At 37.3% G+C, this 19,723-nt stretch overlaps 1 protein-coding gene and 1 long non-coding RNA gene across 5 annotated transcripts in view; one reads left to right on the top strand and one right to left on the bottom strand.

Moving 5' to 3' along the window:
* LOC108616354 (uncharacterized) overlaps positions 1–19,723 on the top strand; it is a 67,095-nt gene that overhangs the window by 598 nt on the left and 46,774 nt on the right. For all 4 annotated transcript variants that reach the window (XM_018011496.2, XM_018011494.2, XM_018011495.2 and 1 more), the window contains exon 2: positions 17,806–18,536. In XM_018011496.2, the coding sequence (XP_017866985.2) occupies positions 18,502–18,536 (35 nt within the window). In that variant the 5' untranslated portion in view covers positions 17,806–18,501. The remainder of the gene's footprint in view (positions 1–17,805; positions 18,537–19,723) is intronic.
* Positions 1–19,723, bottom strand: part of LOC149268367 (uncharacterized) — a 41,160-nt gene that overhangs the window by 15,381 nt on the left and 6,056 nt on the right. The window contains exon 2 of the long non-coding RNA XR_016270420.1: positions 11,414–11,545. This is a non-coding gene — a long non-coding RNA (uncharacterized LOC149268367). The remainder of the gene's footprint in view (positions 1–11,413; positions 11,546–19,723) is intronic.

Below are 19,723 nucleotides of genomic sequence, written 5' to 3'. Positions count from 1 at the left end.
GACTGCCACTATGTTAATTTGAGAACACTATCAGCAACAGCAGCTGCTCTACACACACACACACACACACGCACATGTAGAGTTTTGTTTTTGTTTGCGTAAACAAATTGAAAATTTGGTTGCGCGACGCTTTTCTCGCTTTTCTGGACGCAGGCCCAACGTAAAAGTGTCGCAGTTCACAAATGAACTTGTCAATTGCTCAATCATTTGATATTGTTGTTGCTCACTCAATCGTCCACGGTAATACCCTGCAGCGAGCTAAGTTTCAAAGGGCAGTTCGTTTTACGAAGTGTGTATGCAGAGTAATAAAATTTGAAAAGGTTTTTAAAATTAAAAAAAAAAAAAAAAAATATATATATATATATATATATATATATATATATATATATATATATATATATATATATATATATATATATATATATATATATATATATATATATATATATATATATATATATATAAATACAATTTGTGGAAGCTTTACACTCTAGACTAATTTTCACCAGAGATAATTTTTTGCCGAGATTAACTTTGGCTTAGTCACTACAGGGTATTTGACTAGTCGTGGCCTGCTCTCTATTCCACAAATTTTTATTGGACGCCCAGCGGCGCCTGTGTGTAACCCGAGCGTCGTCATCTTTATCAGGCCTTGGCTGGCAACGTTGTCCGCTTCCGATATCAATTGCTGATAGCGGCTCATTGCAATGGCAATAGCAGACGTCAAATGCGAAGCTCTTATCAGGCACCAAAAAAAAAAAAGAAAAAATACAAAAAACGACAACATAATACAACCTGGTAAATGCTTCTGGCATTGCATTCTGGAACTGGGGGCAGAGTCACTCCGCAAACAAATATAGACAAAAATTTGTACATGGAAAATGTAAAAACGGAATCTCTCTTTATATAGAATTTCATATCTGATTCATGGGAAACAGGAAGTGAGGAATTATTCAAAAATAATTGGATACTTAAAGGGAATTCTGCAATTATTCATATAAATAGGTAATACCTAAATATAGGCACTGATAAGGCGCTTAAAAATTAATTAAGTTTTAATGACTTAAAAAAAACTAAATAAATAATTATGGGCTCAATTCTTATTAAAGTTTTAAAGTCTTTGAATATATATATATTTTTTTTAAATAAATAAATAATTATGGGCTCAAGCTCAATAATTAAGTTGAAAGCCTTTCAAAATCATTAAAATTAGAAAATGTTTCGTAATAATTAGGAAAATTAAAAAATTTACTAGAAAAAGCAACTTTGTAAAATCTTCAAATATTTTGTTCCTTATTAAGTAATCATGAGATCATTTCTCTATATATGACTTATGAATTGTTTATCTGTAAAAACCAGTTTTAAAAGAAATAAACAAATTTGTTATGGCATATATTATAGCCATAGATAAATTATGCATTAAAAAACGATTTCTTATCGATACAAAAATATAAAAAACACAAATAAAAAAGCTAAAAAAGATAATACATATTTCTATAGATGGATTATGAAGAGTTTAAACACGATCAAATATTTAAATCATATAATAAAAAAAAAAGGTTTTTTAAATGGAACTTATTAAGAGAGTCAAAAAATCATTTTTTTTTTTTTTACCATAAATAGCTAACATTAATAAAAAGTCCCCCCTAGAGTTATTTCTCAACTAATATAAACTCCGACTGTATTTGTTCTTATACGTAGCATTTCACTCTGTCTCTCTCTCTCTTATCAAGTATGAGTCAGGTATCTGAGAGATTTTTTTAAAGTATTCCCCGTTTTATGTGTATTTTACTTACGATTTTCGATATCTTTCTCCACATTCGTAATTCATACCAAGTAAAAGTCAAGTTGGTCCAAGACCAAGACCTCATTCGCACTCCCCTTTATTGCACATGCATTTAATTACACTCACATTCAATTGCATATTGTGCTATTAATAATATTTATTTTGTACATCTTCTTCTTCGTTTTTCTTTGTGAAAATACTTTCAATTCGTTTGGCTTTGCCATTGCAGGCAAATGCTTGCACAATGCTCAGTCTTAGAGGTCGTATGGTTAATATTGTTGCGCATACGCCACATGGCGCCATGGCTGATAACTCGATTTTGGAATAGGTCGCCCATCAAAATGTGTGTGTATGTGCGTGTGCGTGTGTGTGTGCTCGCATTGAATTTCATTTCATTTCATTTTGTCATTGATTCAATTAATAACAGTGCAATGGCTATTTGCCATTTGCCATTTCACAATGGCAGCGAGCTCATGAGTAATGGAAATTGTAATGGGCCAACGGCTCCAAAAAGCATTTCTCCGATAAGATTAAAACCACTATTTAGATTGCATAGAAATTATTAATGAATACTGCGTAAACATCAAATATATTGTATCATTTTCATGGCTGACTTGCTTCACATATTATAATTCCATTTGGAAAGTTTTCGCTTTGGCTGAGTTTGGTTGGATCAAAAATACTTTCTGTGCGTATGGAGTTCATCAATCAGTGAATTGGTTGGGGATATAGATGAAAGGCATGCTAGAAATGCCTACGAAATTGTGCTCAGTGGTTCGGCTAAGACATTAGATTAAATGCTTGAATAGACTTGACCTAAGAATCAAAGATTCGATGGCTTAATCTCGACTCCTTTCTCTATTGAAGTAGGAATTCTTTTCACATGAACTAATTTAGCTTAAACTTCAATTCATAAATATTAATAGAAATTTCTAGTCTCTGCTCCATTTTTCAGCCTTCTTCAAAACTTCCTTTTCCTCATATGTTGCTCAAGAATATCTCGCTTGCCTTTCGCTTCAAGTTTTATGTGTTTTCTGCTGTCACGAGTTTGCCTTTCGATTTTTGTTTTACCGTTTCGCACTTACACTTTCCATCGTTAAAGTTCAGCACAAAAACAAAACAAAATGTCACGGCTAGCGCAGTGTCGTCGCCGTGTCGTAGACGTAATTATGCAATCTACGCGTCGATTTCTACAAAGCGAAACAAAACTAGAAACTCAGCGCAGGCACGACCCACGCGACATAAAGCGCAGACGAAACGTCATAGAACACCATTCGAGACTGTAATTTCTAGCATTTTGGGCGTTTAATTATGGTTGCCACAACAATCATAATGGGGGCTCCCAAAAGGCCACGGTCGGAAGGGCGAAGCGGGCCGGAAGGGAGCGAGGCGGGCGAAGGGTCTGCCGTGGCCAAATTTTCACGCACGTGCTGCGACCTGGCTGAAAAATATGAGCATTAGCAATGAAAATGCCAAATGGCATACGAATGCAAACGAAAGGCAAAGAGCTTGAACAACTTACAAAATACCTGCACTCCGAACTTGAGACTTTCTTTGATGAATACTAAAAGAATACCAAATAGAATGTATGGCTGTGAGTTATCGCAAGAAAGTTTCCTTAAGAGTTTATACTCCTCGAGCAAAATTTAAATATTTACTAAATGATATATTTGAATTTAAATAAATATTATATATAATTTTAGCTAACAATATTGTCTATTTTTAAATTTTTATAAAGTAATTAATTATTTTTAATAATTATTTATATCATTTAGAGTATAATTATTTAAAAAGTATTTAAAATTAAATATATATATTTTTTTATTTTAAATAATTATATTTTTAATCATAAATAATGTTCAAGTCTTTTATTAAATTATTATTAAATATAAAATCTTATTAAATATAAAAGCACAGCTATTTTCTTTTTTTCAAATGTATAACAGATAATTATAATTAATAGGCTTTCATATAAATTGTCATCTTTAATGAACCTATTTCAAATATAATGCACATATTATGTAAACAAATCATCCCTCGTCTGTAATGCCCCGCTAATTAGTTAGGTGCAGGTATACATCCACATACACATATATAAAGTGAATACAAAATGAAGCGAAGCAATTGACAAAAGTGAAAAAGTGACCCCTCGAGCGCGACCGGAAGTAAGGTGCGCCTCGACGTCAAAAATTTGACATTAACTTTAACGTTGACTGTGTGCGTGTGAGCCAACATAAACATCAAATATATGTTGCTACACATGTCAATACACACACACAGAGACACACGCACACACATACATATATGACTGACATTAGCATAATAAATAAAGACATTTGCAACAGATACAAAACAAATTAAATGCCGGACTCTGGCGCAAAGTTTTTAAGCCAATTAGTAGCCAGAATTTGCCGAGTTTTCCCAGAGTTTCATGAGAGCAAAACTGATTAAAATCTGACTACAGTTCAACTTTTTATCCGGTGGGGGCGGTTAGACGTAGCCAGAGCGCACTGTAATCAGGCCACGCTCACACACACACACACACACACACACACACACACACACACACACACACACACACACACACACACACACACACACACACACACACACACACACACACACACACACACAGAAGCCATTTTCTCTCGTGTGTCTGGCAAATAAATAAAGTCACAGCTAGGCCTGGGCTATATGAATAACAGTTGCTGCTATTTGCATAGGCGCCCAATGTGGGGTATTCATTTAAGCCATATGAATATCTACCGAAATGTCTATGTGTGTGCAAAAGTTTCTGTTTCTGCCACTGCCTTTGCCTCTGCTCCTGCTTCAGTTTCAGTTTCAGTTTCAGTTTTAGTAGCGAGCTGCCAGTTCCCAGTTCCAGTTGACAGTATAAACACATCAGCCATAACCATATCTCATAGGGCTGCTCGTAAATTTTGGAGACTTTCACACAGACCATTAAGCGTGCCTCTCACCCTATCTGCCTAGCTCTCGCACTCTCGCCTGCCTATACCCTAAAATGTTAGAATATGTTTAGGCAGGGTATGACCTATTGACATGGATTTGTGACAAGACCCAAGGTCGTCTTTCCGATAGATAATTAGAGCAAATCAGCACAAATTTTGTTCAGATAGTCAAGTCTGTCTGTCTCGATTAGAGTTGGAGAAGTGACATTCAAATTTATGTGGAGCAACAGGAAATTTGCAATGACTGATGCATTTCCTTTTGGCTAAAACTTTCCTTCATTTTCATAGCATGAAGTTATGTGCGAATATTACATATTATATTTGAGCATGGAACTGTTAGAAGTTTAGATATAAAATTTGGTATGTCGAGTCTATAGTGACACCTTTAAAGCATATCTTATATTTCTAACATAACACCAGGTTCAGGGCGCTGCCAAGTCAAATAGTCTAGGATCTGTGTCAAAGTAGATATGTCATATGAGGGAAGATATGTGATGCCATGGTTAAATGTTCCAAGACTAGGTTCTACCCAAGGATATGGTTTAAGGTATTCCCAAGGCTAGAGTCTTCCTAAGGATATGCTTCTTCTCGTTAAGATCAATCTCCAGGACTTTAAGAGCTGTCTAATGTTCCAAAAATAGGTTCTACCCAAGGATATGGTTTAAGGTATTCCCAAGGCTAGATACTTCCTCAGGATATGCTTCTTCTCGTTAAGATCAATCTCCAGGATTTTAAGAGCTGTCTAATCTAGTATGTAAAGTGAGCTAAGACACAGATAGTACTTCAGCTTATATGATACACGAATGCTATTTAGATCATTTTCAGATAATTTGTTACATAAAGTATCACACATCTAAGGCATTCTGCACTTCTTTCAAACTCAGCTCATAGTCAGGGTATATTCTAGTCTAGTCACTTGTTGCAGCAACTACTTTCAGGGTATACCCTAGTCGGCTACTACCACCAACAACCATCGTGGCTTGTTTTGATACACTTTCGTTGTTGTTTTGTGTTGTTTGTCTGTTTTTTTGGGTGTACGCCTCTTCGGCCCCAGCCAAAAACGCATTTGGAGACGCGCACTAATTTTCGGATATTCAAAGCCATGAAAGTCAAGTGTGCGAGCTTTCGGTTTAGTTTAGTTGGCCAACAGTTTCTTTGGCAACTGCGTTGCTGTGGCGGGGCACGTTTTGCATTTTATGGTAATTTCTTTACATTTACATTTTGAAACACAAAAAAACACAGCTCGAGCACAAGCACAAGCACAAGCCAAGGCTGTAGCTTTGACACCTTTTCGGTTTAGGCGCAAAGAGTTCAATTGAAATTTCAACTACATATATGAGCGTGGCCATAATTCTCTATCTATGTATCTAGCTATCTATATTTTCATACGCAGTGTAGGTGTTTGGCTGGCGAACTGGTTTCCATTCAAAAGCCAAATATCATACCAAAACATCATCATCGCGTTGCTGATAATCGGCCAAGTTTTCAGATATTTCGCCAAGAGAACATTTGTCGCCTTTTCAGTTTCAGTTTCGGTTCGCCGGACTCAAAAAGTTGCCCGACTGGTTAACGTCTAAGTGATTTAGCCAATGATATGTGTGTTAAGACTTTGTTTTTGTATTTCTGTTGTCAGTTCGCCTTCTTTTTTTTTTTTTTTTTTTTGGCAATGCTACGGCTGTTGTCTCTCCACTTATGGACAGACACTTCCGCGTGCGATTCGCCTCGGGGATCAAACTTGGCACTCGTAAACAGAAACGGAAGAAAACAACAAACTTATTTGAAGGAGCTGACAGCATCTCTCGAGCACTCAATAGGCTGTCATTTGTGCAATTTAATTAACGTGTTTTCGGTAATTAGCTTTTCACAGATGTCCATTAGCCATGGCTAATCATATTAATAGAGCTTATAGACAGACTTCTGACACGCTCAAGACTCTATTGGGGCCTACGAGAATGTGGCTGTAACTTAGTTTAACTTTTGCTAGAAACTCAGAATGTAGACGAACGACAGAGCTTAAGAGTTTGAGTAGAGCAGATTCTAGGATATTAAGTTTCAGTTAATGTTTGGGTTTGACTTGTGACAAGAACTCATATGGTTAGAGAAAAGTCAAAGTTAGTGAATTGGGGTGTTGAAGTAAATCAAAGGCAAAGCTCAAATCAAATGTTTTATTTTTATTAAAAAAATCATAAAACTAAGTCTAGCTGATAAGATAGACACCAAATCACCATCGTCAGGTCATATTACTTCAATCTCAAAGTCTGCTCATTTTTCACACCTTGCCTCACTGTGCAGCTCAATGTTTAAACAGCCAAAGGCAAATACACTACCAAATCGTCTAGCCTGAGGTGGTTCTATGCCAGAGCTAAAAGCCAGTTTATGCTCTGATATTTACGCTAATTACTTAAGCAAATGCCGTTGCAGACGTAGCTCTATCTCTCGCCAGGCGGCAGGCGGCAGGCAGCAGAAGCATCCGAAATTTTATGGCTGGCAAATAAAGTCGAATTACAGATTTCAGTGCTAAGCCGGCCAAATGAGCGTCTGTGGCCACGCCCACTTATCCACTTTGTTATATATATAGATATATTTGTGGCATATACATTATGGCTTAATAGAGAGGTGGTTCGGTGGCTCATTGGCTCAGTGGCTCAGCGATTCGGTGGCTGCTGCCTTGGCATAGTTTTTGCTGACGGGCGCAATTTTATCGGCCCAAAGTAAACAAGTAAGAAGGCTCCAGTCGAGACTGCTCGACTAGGAGATACCCTGAACCCTCTAAGCTGATATTCTAATTATTCTGCACCTCTTTTATGCACACATACATACAGATGCATCCACACGCACGCATAAGCCTGCGCTCTGCTAACTGCGCAGTAAGCAGCGACTGCGCTTGGGCTGCGCTGCAGTGTGGGCAATATTATGAGAATTTATTTGTCGAATAATTTCTTTTGTAGACGTACGATCTTCATGAAACTTTCAGAGTGTAATCATATAGTGAATATGTGTGTACATTCCAAAGCACAAGTCTCTAGTACTTGAAATGCGTTTTTTACAAATTGGGGGAGAAGGGGGCGTGGCATCCCAAATCTGTAAATTACAAAATCTTTGTATCGATTAACTTTATACACAACACAAATTTGAAGACTCCAGGTCTAAAAATGTTCAAATTAGGCTAAAAAAACAAAATCAATTTTTCGATTATTCTCGATAAAAAAGTTATCGGGCAATTTATCGAAAAAATAATGCAAACTCGTACTGCGTATGGTACTCACGAGTATGCATGCCAAATTTCAGCTCTCTAGCTCTTATAACTTCTGAGATCGACGCACTCATACGGACGGACGGACGGACGGACGGACGGACGGACGGACAGACGGACAGGGCTATATCGACTCAGCTCGTCACGCTGATCAAGAATATATATACTTTGTGGGGTCTGCCACGCCTCCTTCTGCCCGTTACATACTTTTTCACAAAACCATTATACCCTGATTTCCCATTTTCAATGGGTTCAGGGTATAAAAACCATTTAGTCTAGATAAGAGCCCAACTGATTTATAACAATGGCAGCAGCAGGTGGGGGCTGTTTCACTCTGTCGATTATATATACTGACTGTACTCTGGCTAAGTGGGTGTGTCTACTTGTTGTTTGTTGTTGTTGTTGTTGTTGCTGCAATAGTCGATTGAGTATGGTCAATTTGTGTGTCTAAAATGAAAGATATATTTATAGCGCAGCTGGAGCACAATGTTGGCATGGGCTATGGGAACTTATAGAAATTGAAATCAATTTGGGCATAAAAAATGGAACTGTTTTTGGAAAAGTCACTATTGAACTTATACTTAAATGCTGCATGAATGTGTAGTAAAAGATTATCCAATTCTCCTCTGTGAATAGTTATGCTGCAATAAGAACTTTAATCTTATCACGTAGTTGCCTCAAAAACTCAATTAATATTATTATATTTTCCCATTAGTATTTACTAATTTTTCCTCTACTCACTTCTATAAATACATACATGATCAATTTATTCAATTGGTTTGCTATATCTAAAAATAAATTTTAATTATCTTCTCTTAAAGACTAACTTTAAACTGAATAGTGATATATCAAGTACTATTTTCATATATAAAATTTCATATCAAGTCAAAAATTTTAATCTATCAAAAATGGTAAACAAATATTGTATTAAGTCATTATTGTCTTAGCTTTGTAGCTAGTTTATCTAGCTAGTTGTTTACCCATCTATCTATCGTCTCTCTCAAATGTGCTAAGCATGAAGCCTCATATATATGTACATACACTGCGCGTCATCAGGTTAGCGCCCCCCTTTACACTCAACCTCAAAGCTAAATAAAATCTAAACTATCAGAGCTCCATCTTTGAAATTTTTTTTACATTATACTACATTTATTTATCTTTAAAATACAAAAAGAATGGCTACTGTAACAATAAGGATTATTTTTAAATAATTCTTTTTGTAAAATGTACAAAAAAACATGTAACAAAAATTTGGTCATCAGATTAGCGCCCCCTGCGCTAAATTCAATTTATTTAAGTTAATGACCAAAAATAACACCGTATTTTAAGCTATTATTATTTTTAAGTAATATTAGTAGTGCGTAGTGCCGTTTTTTGTTTGAAATTACTTCAAAAATTCGATTAGGAGTGGAATTATAAAGTTGTTCAATATTATTCAAGGATATGGTTGACTAAGCGTGTTCAGTACCTTCGATTAACTCTGTTTTTGTACTATAATGCTTTCCGGACTCATATACTTCCTGACCAACCATCCCCAGACGTTTCCAATGATATTAAGGTCGAGTGAGTATGGTGGCCACTCCATGAGATCAATTTTTTGGCCCTGAATCCAGGACTTTAGGGATTTGGATTTGGATTTGGAGCATTATCATGCTGGGAAATCTAATGCCGGTTTTCAGACAGGTTATAGAAATGCGGAACAGCAGTTTTAAACACGGTGTTATAGTCCTATGCGTTCATGCGCGATGTCAAAAATTGAAGCTTACAAGCGCTGTAGTAAGATATTGCACCCTACATCAATGCCACACCACCACCCCGCCGCAACGGCTTGGAAACCGTTCCAAATTATGTTCTTCTATGCGTAGGTCATGGATATAATAAATTTTGCCATCAGTTCCTTCCAAATTCAATTTTTCTCATCAGAAAAGCCAACATGCTGCCATTGGATAGACCACGTCATGTTCGCCCGGCCAAAATTAATGCGTATTTCTTTTCTCAGCATATCGACTGGGGTCTTTTTTTTAACATTCTGTTTCTTTAGGTAATTAACTTTCCTTATTGCTCTTTGGACCGTTGATAAGCTCGTCCTAACACTGATTTTAACCCTAATCTTGGTGGTCGATTCATGGGAATTCGAAGCTTCCCGAACTAATGCTCTTCTATTTCCTTCTGAAATCGCTTGATTATTGCCGCTTATATTGTTTTTTCCATAGTTTTCCCTATTTGTAAGAAAATTGCCACTTAGTTTTCTGTTTTTTCCTGTTTTTTCAGCAATTTTATGGTTGCATAGTCTACATTCAAAATATGCCTCAATCTTTGATTTTCAACCAAAGATAAAACTGTTTCTTTACCCATACTATAAATATATTGAATGCTTTGAGCTTCACAAAAAATTTGGTGAGTGTAATTGCCAAAATAAGCAAGATAATTACAATTGCATTTGGGGGCGCTAATCTGATGACGCAAAATAAGTGCACACATTTTTTGCGAAAATAGAAAAGAATAGAAAATAAAACATAACGGGTTTTCACTCGCGCTTTTTTTTGGTATGAGAGACATCTCATATGATGATAATGAAATAAAAAAAAAAACAAGAAGTTGCGTGCAATAGGCAAAGAGAAAAACGTAAAAGAAAATGAGTGTAAGGGGGGGCGCTAACCTGATGACGCGCAGTGTATATATTTTATATACCATCATATATTTTTGCTTTTTAGACAAACCAGCTCCCGTTCTAGCCTGTTTAGGCATTTTCTATGCCAAAACAAATTTCATTTTTATTCCGCTCTTATGAATTTATACATCCTTTTTATAGCCCTCTAAAAACCCAAGCCTTTTCCTCTGCTGTCAATTACAGTAGTTCGGAAAACTTGTCAACAATGAAGTTCAAAATTGTGCCAAAAACCTAGTTCACGTGCCACTTTCAGCACGCAATTTTATTGACACTTTATTGGCATGTGGGCAAGCCGAACTGCTTTAAGAGCCTCAACTAAACCACTGCTAAAACTCAGCCCAACCACACCACCACCCACCCACTTGATAGCTTTTAAGCAAAAACTTTGCTTGTTATTTGTTTTTGGAAAAATTTGATTGCCGGTTTTTATTTTGTTGAAAGTTTCTAAAGTTGAATATTCGATTAAGTGGTAAAGGGGAAAAACAAACATGAGTCTGGATGCCTGTCAGTGTATGCGTGCGTGTGTGTGTGTGTGTGACACACCTGCATACGAATTTATGCCTCTCTAATTGGACACATCATCAGCATCCAAAACAGATTCTCAATTAAAATTAAACCAAATGGCATTTCAGCCAAAGCGTTGACAACTTCTGCGGCGCAACAAAACTGGCAAAAAATCAAACACTCGAGACACACACATATATATAAACACCCATACAGCCATACACACTTACCAGTGATGCAAGCTAAAAGATGTTCGTGTTGCCCCTTTTGGGTGGTCGTTGGTCGCGCACATTTTCCCAGATTTATGATTTGTTTATTTTGCGTTCTCATTTTCGATATTCGCTGCGATCATTCGAAATGCCCTACAGAGAATGTAGAAAAAACAGGCATATTAGTTGGCTTGATAAAAAAAAAAGAAATGAACTGACTTTATAGAATGAAGAATCTTAGTAGAAAAAAAAATAAATAAATAAATAAATAAATAAAACTTTCGAGAATTATTGGGAACAAATTTCTTTCAAGGGGATCGATTTTTTTCAATTTAGCGGGGTATGAATTATGGACACTCGACTGTATTAAAGAAAAACTTATAGTTTATATACCAAATACTTATCTAAGACTAAGAACTCTATCAGTTTCCTTGAATTTATTATCAACGAAAGAATGTCCAATTTGGTTCTAGATGTTAATAAATTAGCTAAGTAAAGGAACTCTAGAGCTGAGATTAGACATTATTCATATGTAGAATTCAACATATCCTAAAAACAAAGATTTACTAAATTATGTTTTTAGCTGGATTAAAATGCTATTATACCCAAAACCTGACTCAACATGATTCGTCAACTTTATAGTTTCTACAAACAGTCGAAAAGCATTTAATATGCTTTAGCCTAAATTTAACATACTTAGTACTTTCAGCTTATTTCATTTATACAAATTTAAACACCTCAAAATTACAACCTAAAGTCACCAAAGAGCCGCCCATATAAAGCAGCAACTATCAAATTTCCACAAATCTGAAACCTTTTAACCTTTTTGAAGCCAATCTAATATGCTCTTTTATAAGCTAAGCACAAAAGTTATACAAATGGCGCAAAATGAACTCAGCTTGGAGGTGTGATCAAAGCACAAAATGAGTTCATTTATGAGACACTTTGTGAAATTAGGCAACCTTTATGATAAGCTGAGCTTTGGATGCGGGCGAGACGTGTAAACTTGAGAGGTGACCATGGAGGTGTGTTGAGCGAATTAATATGCCCAATTCGGTTTGGCTGAAGTAAACATTTTTCACATTGATTCAATTAGTTGCGGGTATATCAAAGTCGGAGATGCGTCGAGTCTTTGGCACAGCTTTCTAACTTGTTGACTTTTTGAGTCACAAGGCGTGAGGCATGAGGCATGTGGCATATGGTGAAGGGGGGTGGGGGCAAGCGATGTTATTTTGTTTACCAGAGGCGCGCGTCTTGGCGACACATTCACAGCAGCTGAGTGGATAAATATATATACATATATTTATATACATACACATACACATATACACATATTCATATTCATATTCAGGCAGCTCATAAAGTCGGCAGAAAAACGCACAACTGCAAAAAGATTTGCATTTCGAATTGCTGTCAGCACTAAAAACGCAACTGCAGCAGCAGCAGCAGCCACAGCCAGAGCAGCAGCTGGAATGGGTCGTGGGGCCTGTGGCAGCAGGGGGCGGGGCTCGCTTTTAATAACTGAAACGGGGATCGCTGGCTGTTGTTTATTATTGGCAAAATTCATAAATGGGCTGGCGGTGGCGAGTGCGTGAGTGCGTTTTAGGTTTAATTATAAACCAAACAGACGCAGCTAAAAACACATAAGAGCGACGTAAGTGGCAGAGCAGATACCCTAGAAGATGATTGTTGTAGTTTGTTATGAGTTTAGTTTGAGAGAAAAACTATATGCAATGGAATTTTAAGTGAAATAAATCAAAGTAAAATAGGTAACAGTGGGATAAGTGGGAGAACCGCCGAGAGCTGCCCTAGAATTCGAGATCCATCAAGAGGTATACTTGCTCAGTCACACACTCTACCTAGAGTACTATAAAAATAATATTCGAGTTCTCTAAATATTTTTATTCTCAATAGAGTTTTGTTTTTATAGAGCAGATACCCTAAGCTCTCTACTCTACACTCTTTAGTTCTTGAGTTGAGGCCTTTAAGTTCAATTTAAGAAAACTAAATTAGACTAGCTCAAGTCAACTTTATTTTAGTTAGGACCTTTAAGTACAATTTGAGAAGACTAGACTAGACTAACGCCATTCTGATGCAGTACTAGTATATATATTTATATACTCTGTACATATTTATACTTTATAGATATCTGACTTTCACTGGCTGTCGCATACACTCACACTCAAGCAGTATACCCTGCCTTCCCAAAATGCCCCATAGATTCGCAGTATAAAAACGCCTGAGACAAACGGGCGCTATGAGTATGAATCTGAATATGAATACTCAAATGCGTGCTCGTCTGCGTTCAAGCAACAGCAGCTGCTGCATTTATGAGCCGACAGATACTGTACATACACACATTTAAATATATTTATGCATACATTTATATATAGAGAGAGCAGGCACATCCATCAGTTGGTTCTTGGCCCGAACTGTTCGACGTGCCCAAATTGCATTTGCATTCAAGTTATTTGCGCTAATTTCACGTTATGAAATTTTTTATTTCGCACATTTGCACAACGCGTTTGCTTGCCTCGTTATTCATTTTAAGTGGAAAACGGCAGGAAAACTGTGCTGTAATTAAAATGGCAACTAAATTGGACTAAACACTCTGCACCGCTGGCCATTGGCTTGTAGTTGTAATTAAATCGCAGCGCCAGACTAAAGCGGATTGTCTGCGGGATCTGAATGACAGCCTGAACTTGAGCCAAGCCGGCAGAGACTCTACCAAAGGCAACGCTCAAGTTTAGACGGCAATTAGTTGCGCAAAAACTATTTCAAATTCTCAACTTGCATGGCTTAAAGCAAACTTAAAGTCTGCACTCGCAGTTTGAAGAAATAAAAACAAATTGAAATATCGCTGAGATTCCAAAACTCGAATGTAACAACTGTGGCTTAACAAAACTTTATTTCAAATAAAGTTGCGGGCAAAAGTTTCATCTTCGAGCTGTGAAAACCTTAAAACATTTTAATTAAACTCCAAGCAATGCATAAAAAAACCTAAAGGACATTTAAGCAAAAACTTAAATAGTAATATTGTTATGAAAATGTAAATAGATTTAGTAGCAGGAGGAGATCAAAAGAGACAGAGGGAGAGAGTGAGAGAGAGTGAGAGAGAGGGAGAGAGAGAGAGAGAGATGTCTAGTTAAATTGGATATAAATTAAATTAGAACCTATCATCTATGATAAGTCTTTCCCGGTATATTTACTTATTCATTTCGATTTATCTATCGGTCTATACTTCAATATTCCAATCTTTCCCTAGAAATCAAATTGTTTAAACTTCTATCTATTTGTCTATCTAATCAGGATTTTATCTAGACTACCTTTCAAGCTTCTTAGATTTCTATCCTTCTATATTTTTATTTCCGTCTATCGATCTCTTATCTACCCATTTTATCTAGTGCATATTATCTCTATACATTAGAAATTGTACAAAAACCTTCTATATATGTGTATATTTATCACTCACTGTATCTTTCCATTCACCCAATTTTCGTTCACTTTAAATGTAATCAACGCGATTCGTCTCCTTTTTTAATTAAATGAAAATATTTGCTTCGCTTTGAATTAGATATGCCAACTGTGTATAACATGCATAATCCAACTACAATCCACCCACCCAAATCCCCCTGCTACACTATTTCTCTCTTGCTTCCATTGTGCTCCCATTGTGTTGGAATCAGTTAGGTTAGTCTGTCATAAATATCATAATAATAATCCCGGGTAGCCATCAACAAAATCCACTTGTGCAGCTCTATGAATAGCGTTCAACTGATGCAAATTCCATGCCAGTTAAGCGAATTGTGCTGCCTCCAATCCGGGTCTGACCACCCGGGTCCGGACACTGAGCCGTAGACACATTGCACAATTGACGCCATCAACGACTCCAAAAAGGAGATGCCACAGCGCTTTTGTTATTCAATCCGAATGCCAAACGAACGGGTGGGCGTTAGCAGCAAGCCAACGAAAAGATTGTTTGTGAAGTAATCAAAAATGTGCACTGAGAGAAAAGCATGGCGTGTCAAGTAAAACTGTGTAGCTCTTTAACAAACGAATGACAGACAGACAGCTAACAGAGTAGGAAATGAAAGTTCTGATTAGCTTTCATATTCATGATAAATTTCGAGTTGAAGTTGACAGAGTTGTACACTGAGAGAAAAGTGTGATGCGATGATGATGAAACTTAAATAAATGTATTAAATATTAGTTTGAATAAAAAAAGGGAGAAAACTTCTGATGGATGTTTATATACATACATACATACATATAATACACTGAGAGAAAAATGAGAAACAGCATTTAAATAACATTAATTTGAAAGAGAACTAGAAAAGATGGAAGGAAACTTCTAATTGCTATGGTATAATTATTCATATTCAATGTTGAAATTGTCAATATTTTACACTGAGAGAAGAGTGTGATGTGAAATCTAAATATAAAATATAAATGTATATTTAAAATATAACAAGACATATAGAAAAAGCTTTGTGACATTATATTTTTATTTTATATTTCGAATATTTCATAGGTATATTTTTTTCTCAGTGCATACAAGTGTCAAAGACTTGTGTAAGTCCGTGGCATTACGTCTAAAGAACATTTGTATTTCACCTATTGTTGCGTGCTAACAACTATACTTAATATGCAACAGCTATTTTCGGTGGGCCACTTGAATTTCACTTTGTCAAAGCCTTTCCCAGCCTCAGCCCCATCTGCCCAGTTCCCAACGTTCCCTCCCCACTTGATAGACCCTCTCCCAGCCCCCGGGCTGGTAGCTCACGCAGTAACCGCATCTCGCATTGCTGTGCGATGTTTTGCGGTGGTAATTGCACGCGCGCTGGAGCATATCGTATGTTGCAGGTTTCCGTTGCTGGAAAACCGGGAGAAACGACCTAAAATAGCGGAACCATGGATGGGAACAAAAAGAAAAACTAGATAGAATCGAGGCGTACGAGGGGCGGGGCGGGGGGTGCGAGTACGAGTGCGGGGCCTCGTCAATATTGGCCGCGACAGCTTTTGTTGTATGCACGAATTGTACGTGTTGCAATCTTCAATAGATACAACAACAGCAGCAGCGGCAGCAGCGGCAGCAGCAGCAGCAGCAGCTACGGCTACAGATACATTTACAGATACAGATACATTTTCCACTCAACAATTGCGAGCGTGCGTTTGTTCTTCTTTCACGCTTGCTGCATCGAGCTGTGACTCGCTCTCGCTGGCTGGAAACAGAAAAAAAAACATGTTCTTTGTCATGCTGGCTGCCTCTGCTCTGTAGCTCGTTCTACCATTTGTATCTATGTAGCTGTGTAACTGTGTAACTGTGTATCTGCATCTGTGCCTGTGAGCCAAGTGCATGCGCCCTTTGGCCCATTAGGGCGCAACCGTGCATAATTACATCTGTTAATGTATTTGTATACGCATTTCCATCTGTAGCTGTGTGTGTGTGTGGTGTATCAGACTCGGAATCCCAATCCGAATCTGAATCAGTGTCTGTTGTGGTACGCCCCTCTTTTTTTAAGCAATTCTAATTACACGCGCTATGATTGATGTTTGCGGCTCGGTATCTGCTATAGAGTTTTTGTAGCTCTTAAGCTTCTTTTGTAATAATTTCACATATTTTACCATTAATTCTTTCACAAATTTCGCTTACTTGCATCAAATTAAAAACTCATTAATCTTGCTGTTCGTATATATACAATTGAAGTGTATATATTTTTCTTCATATTCATATATATGCACAACTTTTCACACACACACACACACACACACACACAATGTTAACCGCAATTGCCACAATATCCAGGCAGTCGATTTATGTTGCCCTTTTAATTTGTCACTCGACACGTCAATTATATAAATCGCTTCTATATGTTGCATGCTGCTTGATGCGTGCTACGTGCTGCGTGGCTGCGTGGCTGCATGGCTGACAACATTCCCATTCTCATACGTAAATAAAAACAAAAGATATGCTTGTACTCTCCATCATATTTATAGAGAGAGTATATTGGTTCTGATTGAGAATTTGAATATATTCGCAGAGATATTATCCCTTCTCTGTAAACTATATAACTAACTAAATACAATCGACATATTTGTAAAGCGCTTTACCACACTCTTTGAACTCTATAGATAACTCGTCTTATATAATATCCCTAGATAATATTATGTTAAGAAGCTAGCTTTTAATTCACAATGAAAACACAAAATACACAGTTTTGGTAGTCGTAAAAAGTCAATACAAACAGCTGGCACAAACGATAAGACTCTCCACAATGCACAAGGCAGAGTATTAAGAAAGAAAATAATCTTTATGAAAGTCAAATATTTTGTCAAGTTTTAAATTTTCTTTTTCTTGCATTCCCTTTTGCGGCGAATATTTGTGAATAATGTGTGAATTTCTCTCGTTTCAGCTGCATCATAACTGAGGCCCATCCCCCCACACCCAGCCACAAATCCAGGGTATGTGTGTGCGTAGAGAAATGCCGAGAAAATTTTTACTATTGATTTCTACAAGTGTATAAAAATGAGCAAGCCATTGCTCAATGGATAAATAAAACGCACACTGAGAGAAATAATCTACTGATTGCACAACGAGCGAAAACGTGTCGAAAAAAAGACCAGCGAGAGAAGGGGAAAAACAAAAGCAACAACAACAGTTGCAGCTGCCGTTGCGGCTACTTTGCTTAATTGATTTCTGTCTTGCAATGAGGCGTTTCAATGCCAACAACAGCAGCAGAAACAACAACAACAACAACAACAGCAACAATTTGCTGATACCAACTAAACAACAACAGCAACAATCACAACTTCAGCAACTGTGCGACATCTGCGTTTTGGGCGCGTTTTGTGAGCGTTTTGTGCGCGACTTTTTCACGCGCGCGTTTTTTAATTAATTTGAAACCGCGCTTGGCCCTTTTTTTTTTGTTTTTGGCTACGGTTTGGTTGTGCGTGCGTGCGTGTGTATATGTGTGTGTCCAAGCGGAAATCAGCAATTTAATTTACAATAAGACGCTTGCCAAGGAGGCATCCAAAAAGTGGAGCGAAAACCCATAAAAATAAAGAAAAGGAAAGCAAAACAAAGCACAGTCACAGAGGAAGCAACCAAAATGTTCGCGGGCATCAGAAAGAGACTAGCACGCAAGTGAGTAATACCAACAGCCCCCCCCCCCCCCCCCCCCCCCCCCCGCCCCTCTTGATGCCATTCTTAAGTCTTTTTGTCAACCATTTGAGCTGCTTTTATTTTATCGCAGTTGGCCCTTTACCCTACAAAATACCCTAACTTGGGGAGAGTAAATACCTTCAGGTGGAGGTATTTCATGGAAGGGAATGTGAGATTTACATGGAAGAGTATTAAGCTAGAGTTATTAGCTTATGTTTATATTTGTGTTCTGTGGGGTTAGCTTAAATATATAAACTTAAATCAATAGATTTATTTGCATTCCAAACTTGCTGGGACTCAGATCCTCAAATCTGAAATATTTATAAGACGAGGATAACAGCGAGCAAATGCAGCCAACTTCAAGTTGTTCATTTTAATAAATATATAATCTTTTCACTAAGTAAACGAGTATTCAAATCTAGTATTAGGGCATACGAAATTCGACCTCTGATATTTTGACTCCATTCCTGCCTTTATCGAGGCTGTCCCTTCGTCGTTTTCATGGCCCAATTCCTTTGTTAATGACTTACGCGATAAAGGTCAGTGCGGGAGCTGGGGACCTGAGGGGGTCTGCAGCATGGCCAACCCTCATTCCAGGGCGTTTTTCAATTTGCAAAAATTAGTAGAGAAAAAATAGAAGTTGGTTTTAGAATATCATTTACTATTTGTCTAATTAATTTTGTTGCACAGCTGGAGCTGGAAATTGGAGCTCATTTGCACGCAGCACTCGAGACGCCGCGCTGAAAATTTTGGGAGACAACTACAGGCCCATCACTCCGCCCTCTTTATTAATGCCAGTCAGCAGCCCCTACGCTCTTCACACCCCCTGTTCAGCGCGACATTGAAGCTCATGAATTTGCTGATTTGCGCAAATGTTGCACGTTTCGACAACAATCATCATTTATCATCATTCGTCGTCATCATTATCATCATCGTTTATTTTTTTAGCGTTTTTCTTTAATGAGCCAATTAGTTAAAAAAAATCTTTATTATTAGCCCGATTGCTGGAGACGAAAACCAGTTTCTATAAACAAAATTGAATTATGCCCCACAAATTGGCGGCTGAACTGTTGTGGCTTGTGGCGCGTGCAGACCCCGAAACGATCTAAGTGTAATTTCTAAAAACTCTTTTTATACCCTGAACCCATTTTCAATGGGAAATCAGGGTA

Source organism: Drosophila arizonae, chromosome 5 (genome assembly GCF_054131065.1).
Source record: "Drosophila arizonae isolate 15081-1271.41 chromosome 5, UAZ_ARI_1.0, whole genome shotgun sequence".
Taxonomy (NCBI): Eukaryota; Metazoa; Arthropoda; class Insecta; order Diptera; family Drosophilidae; genus Drosophila; species Drosophila arizonae.
The sequence above is the reverse complement of the archived record's forward strand: the minus strand, read 5'-3'. Positions and strand labels throughout refer to the sequence as shown.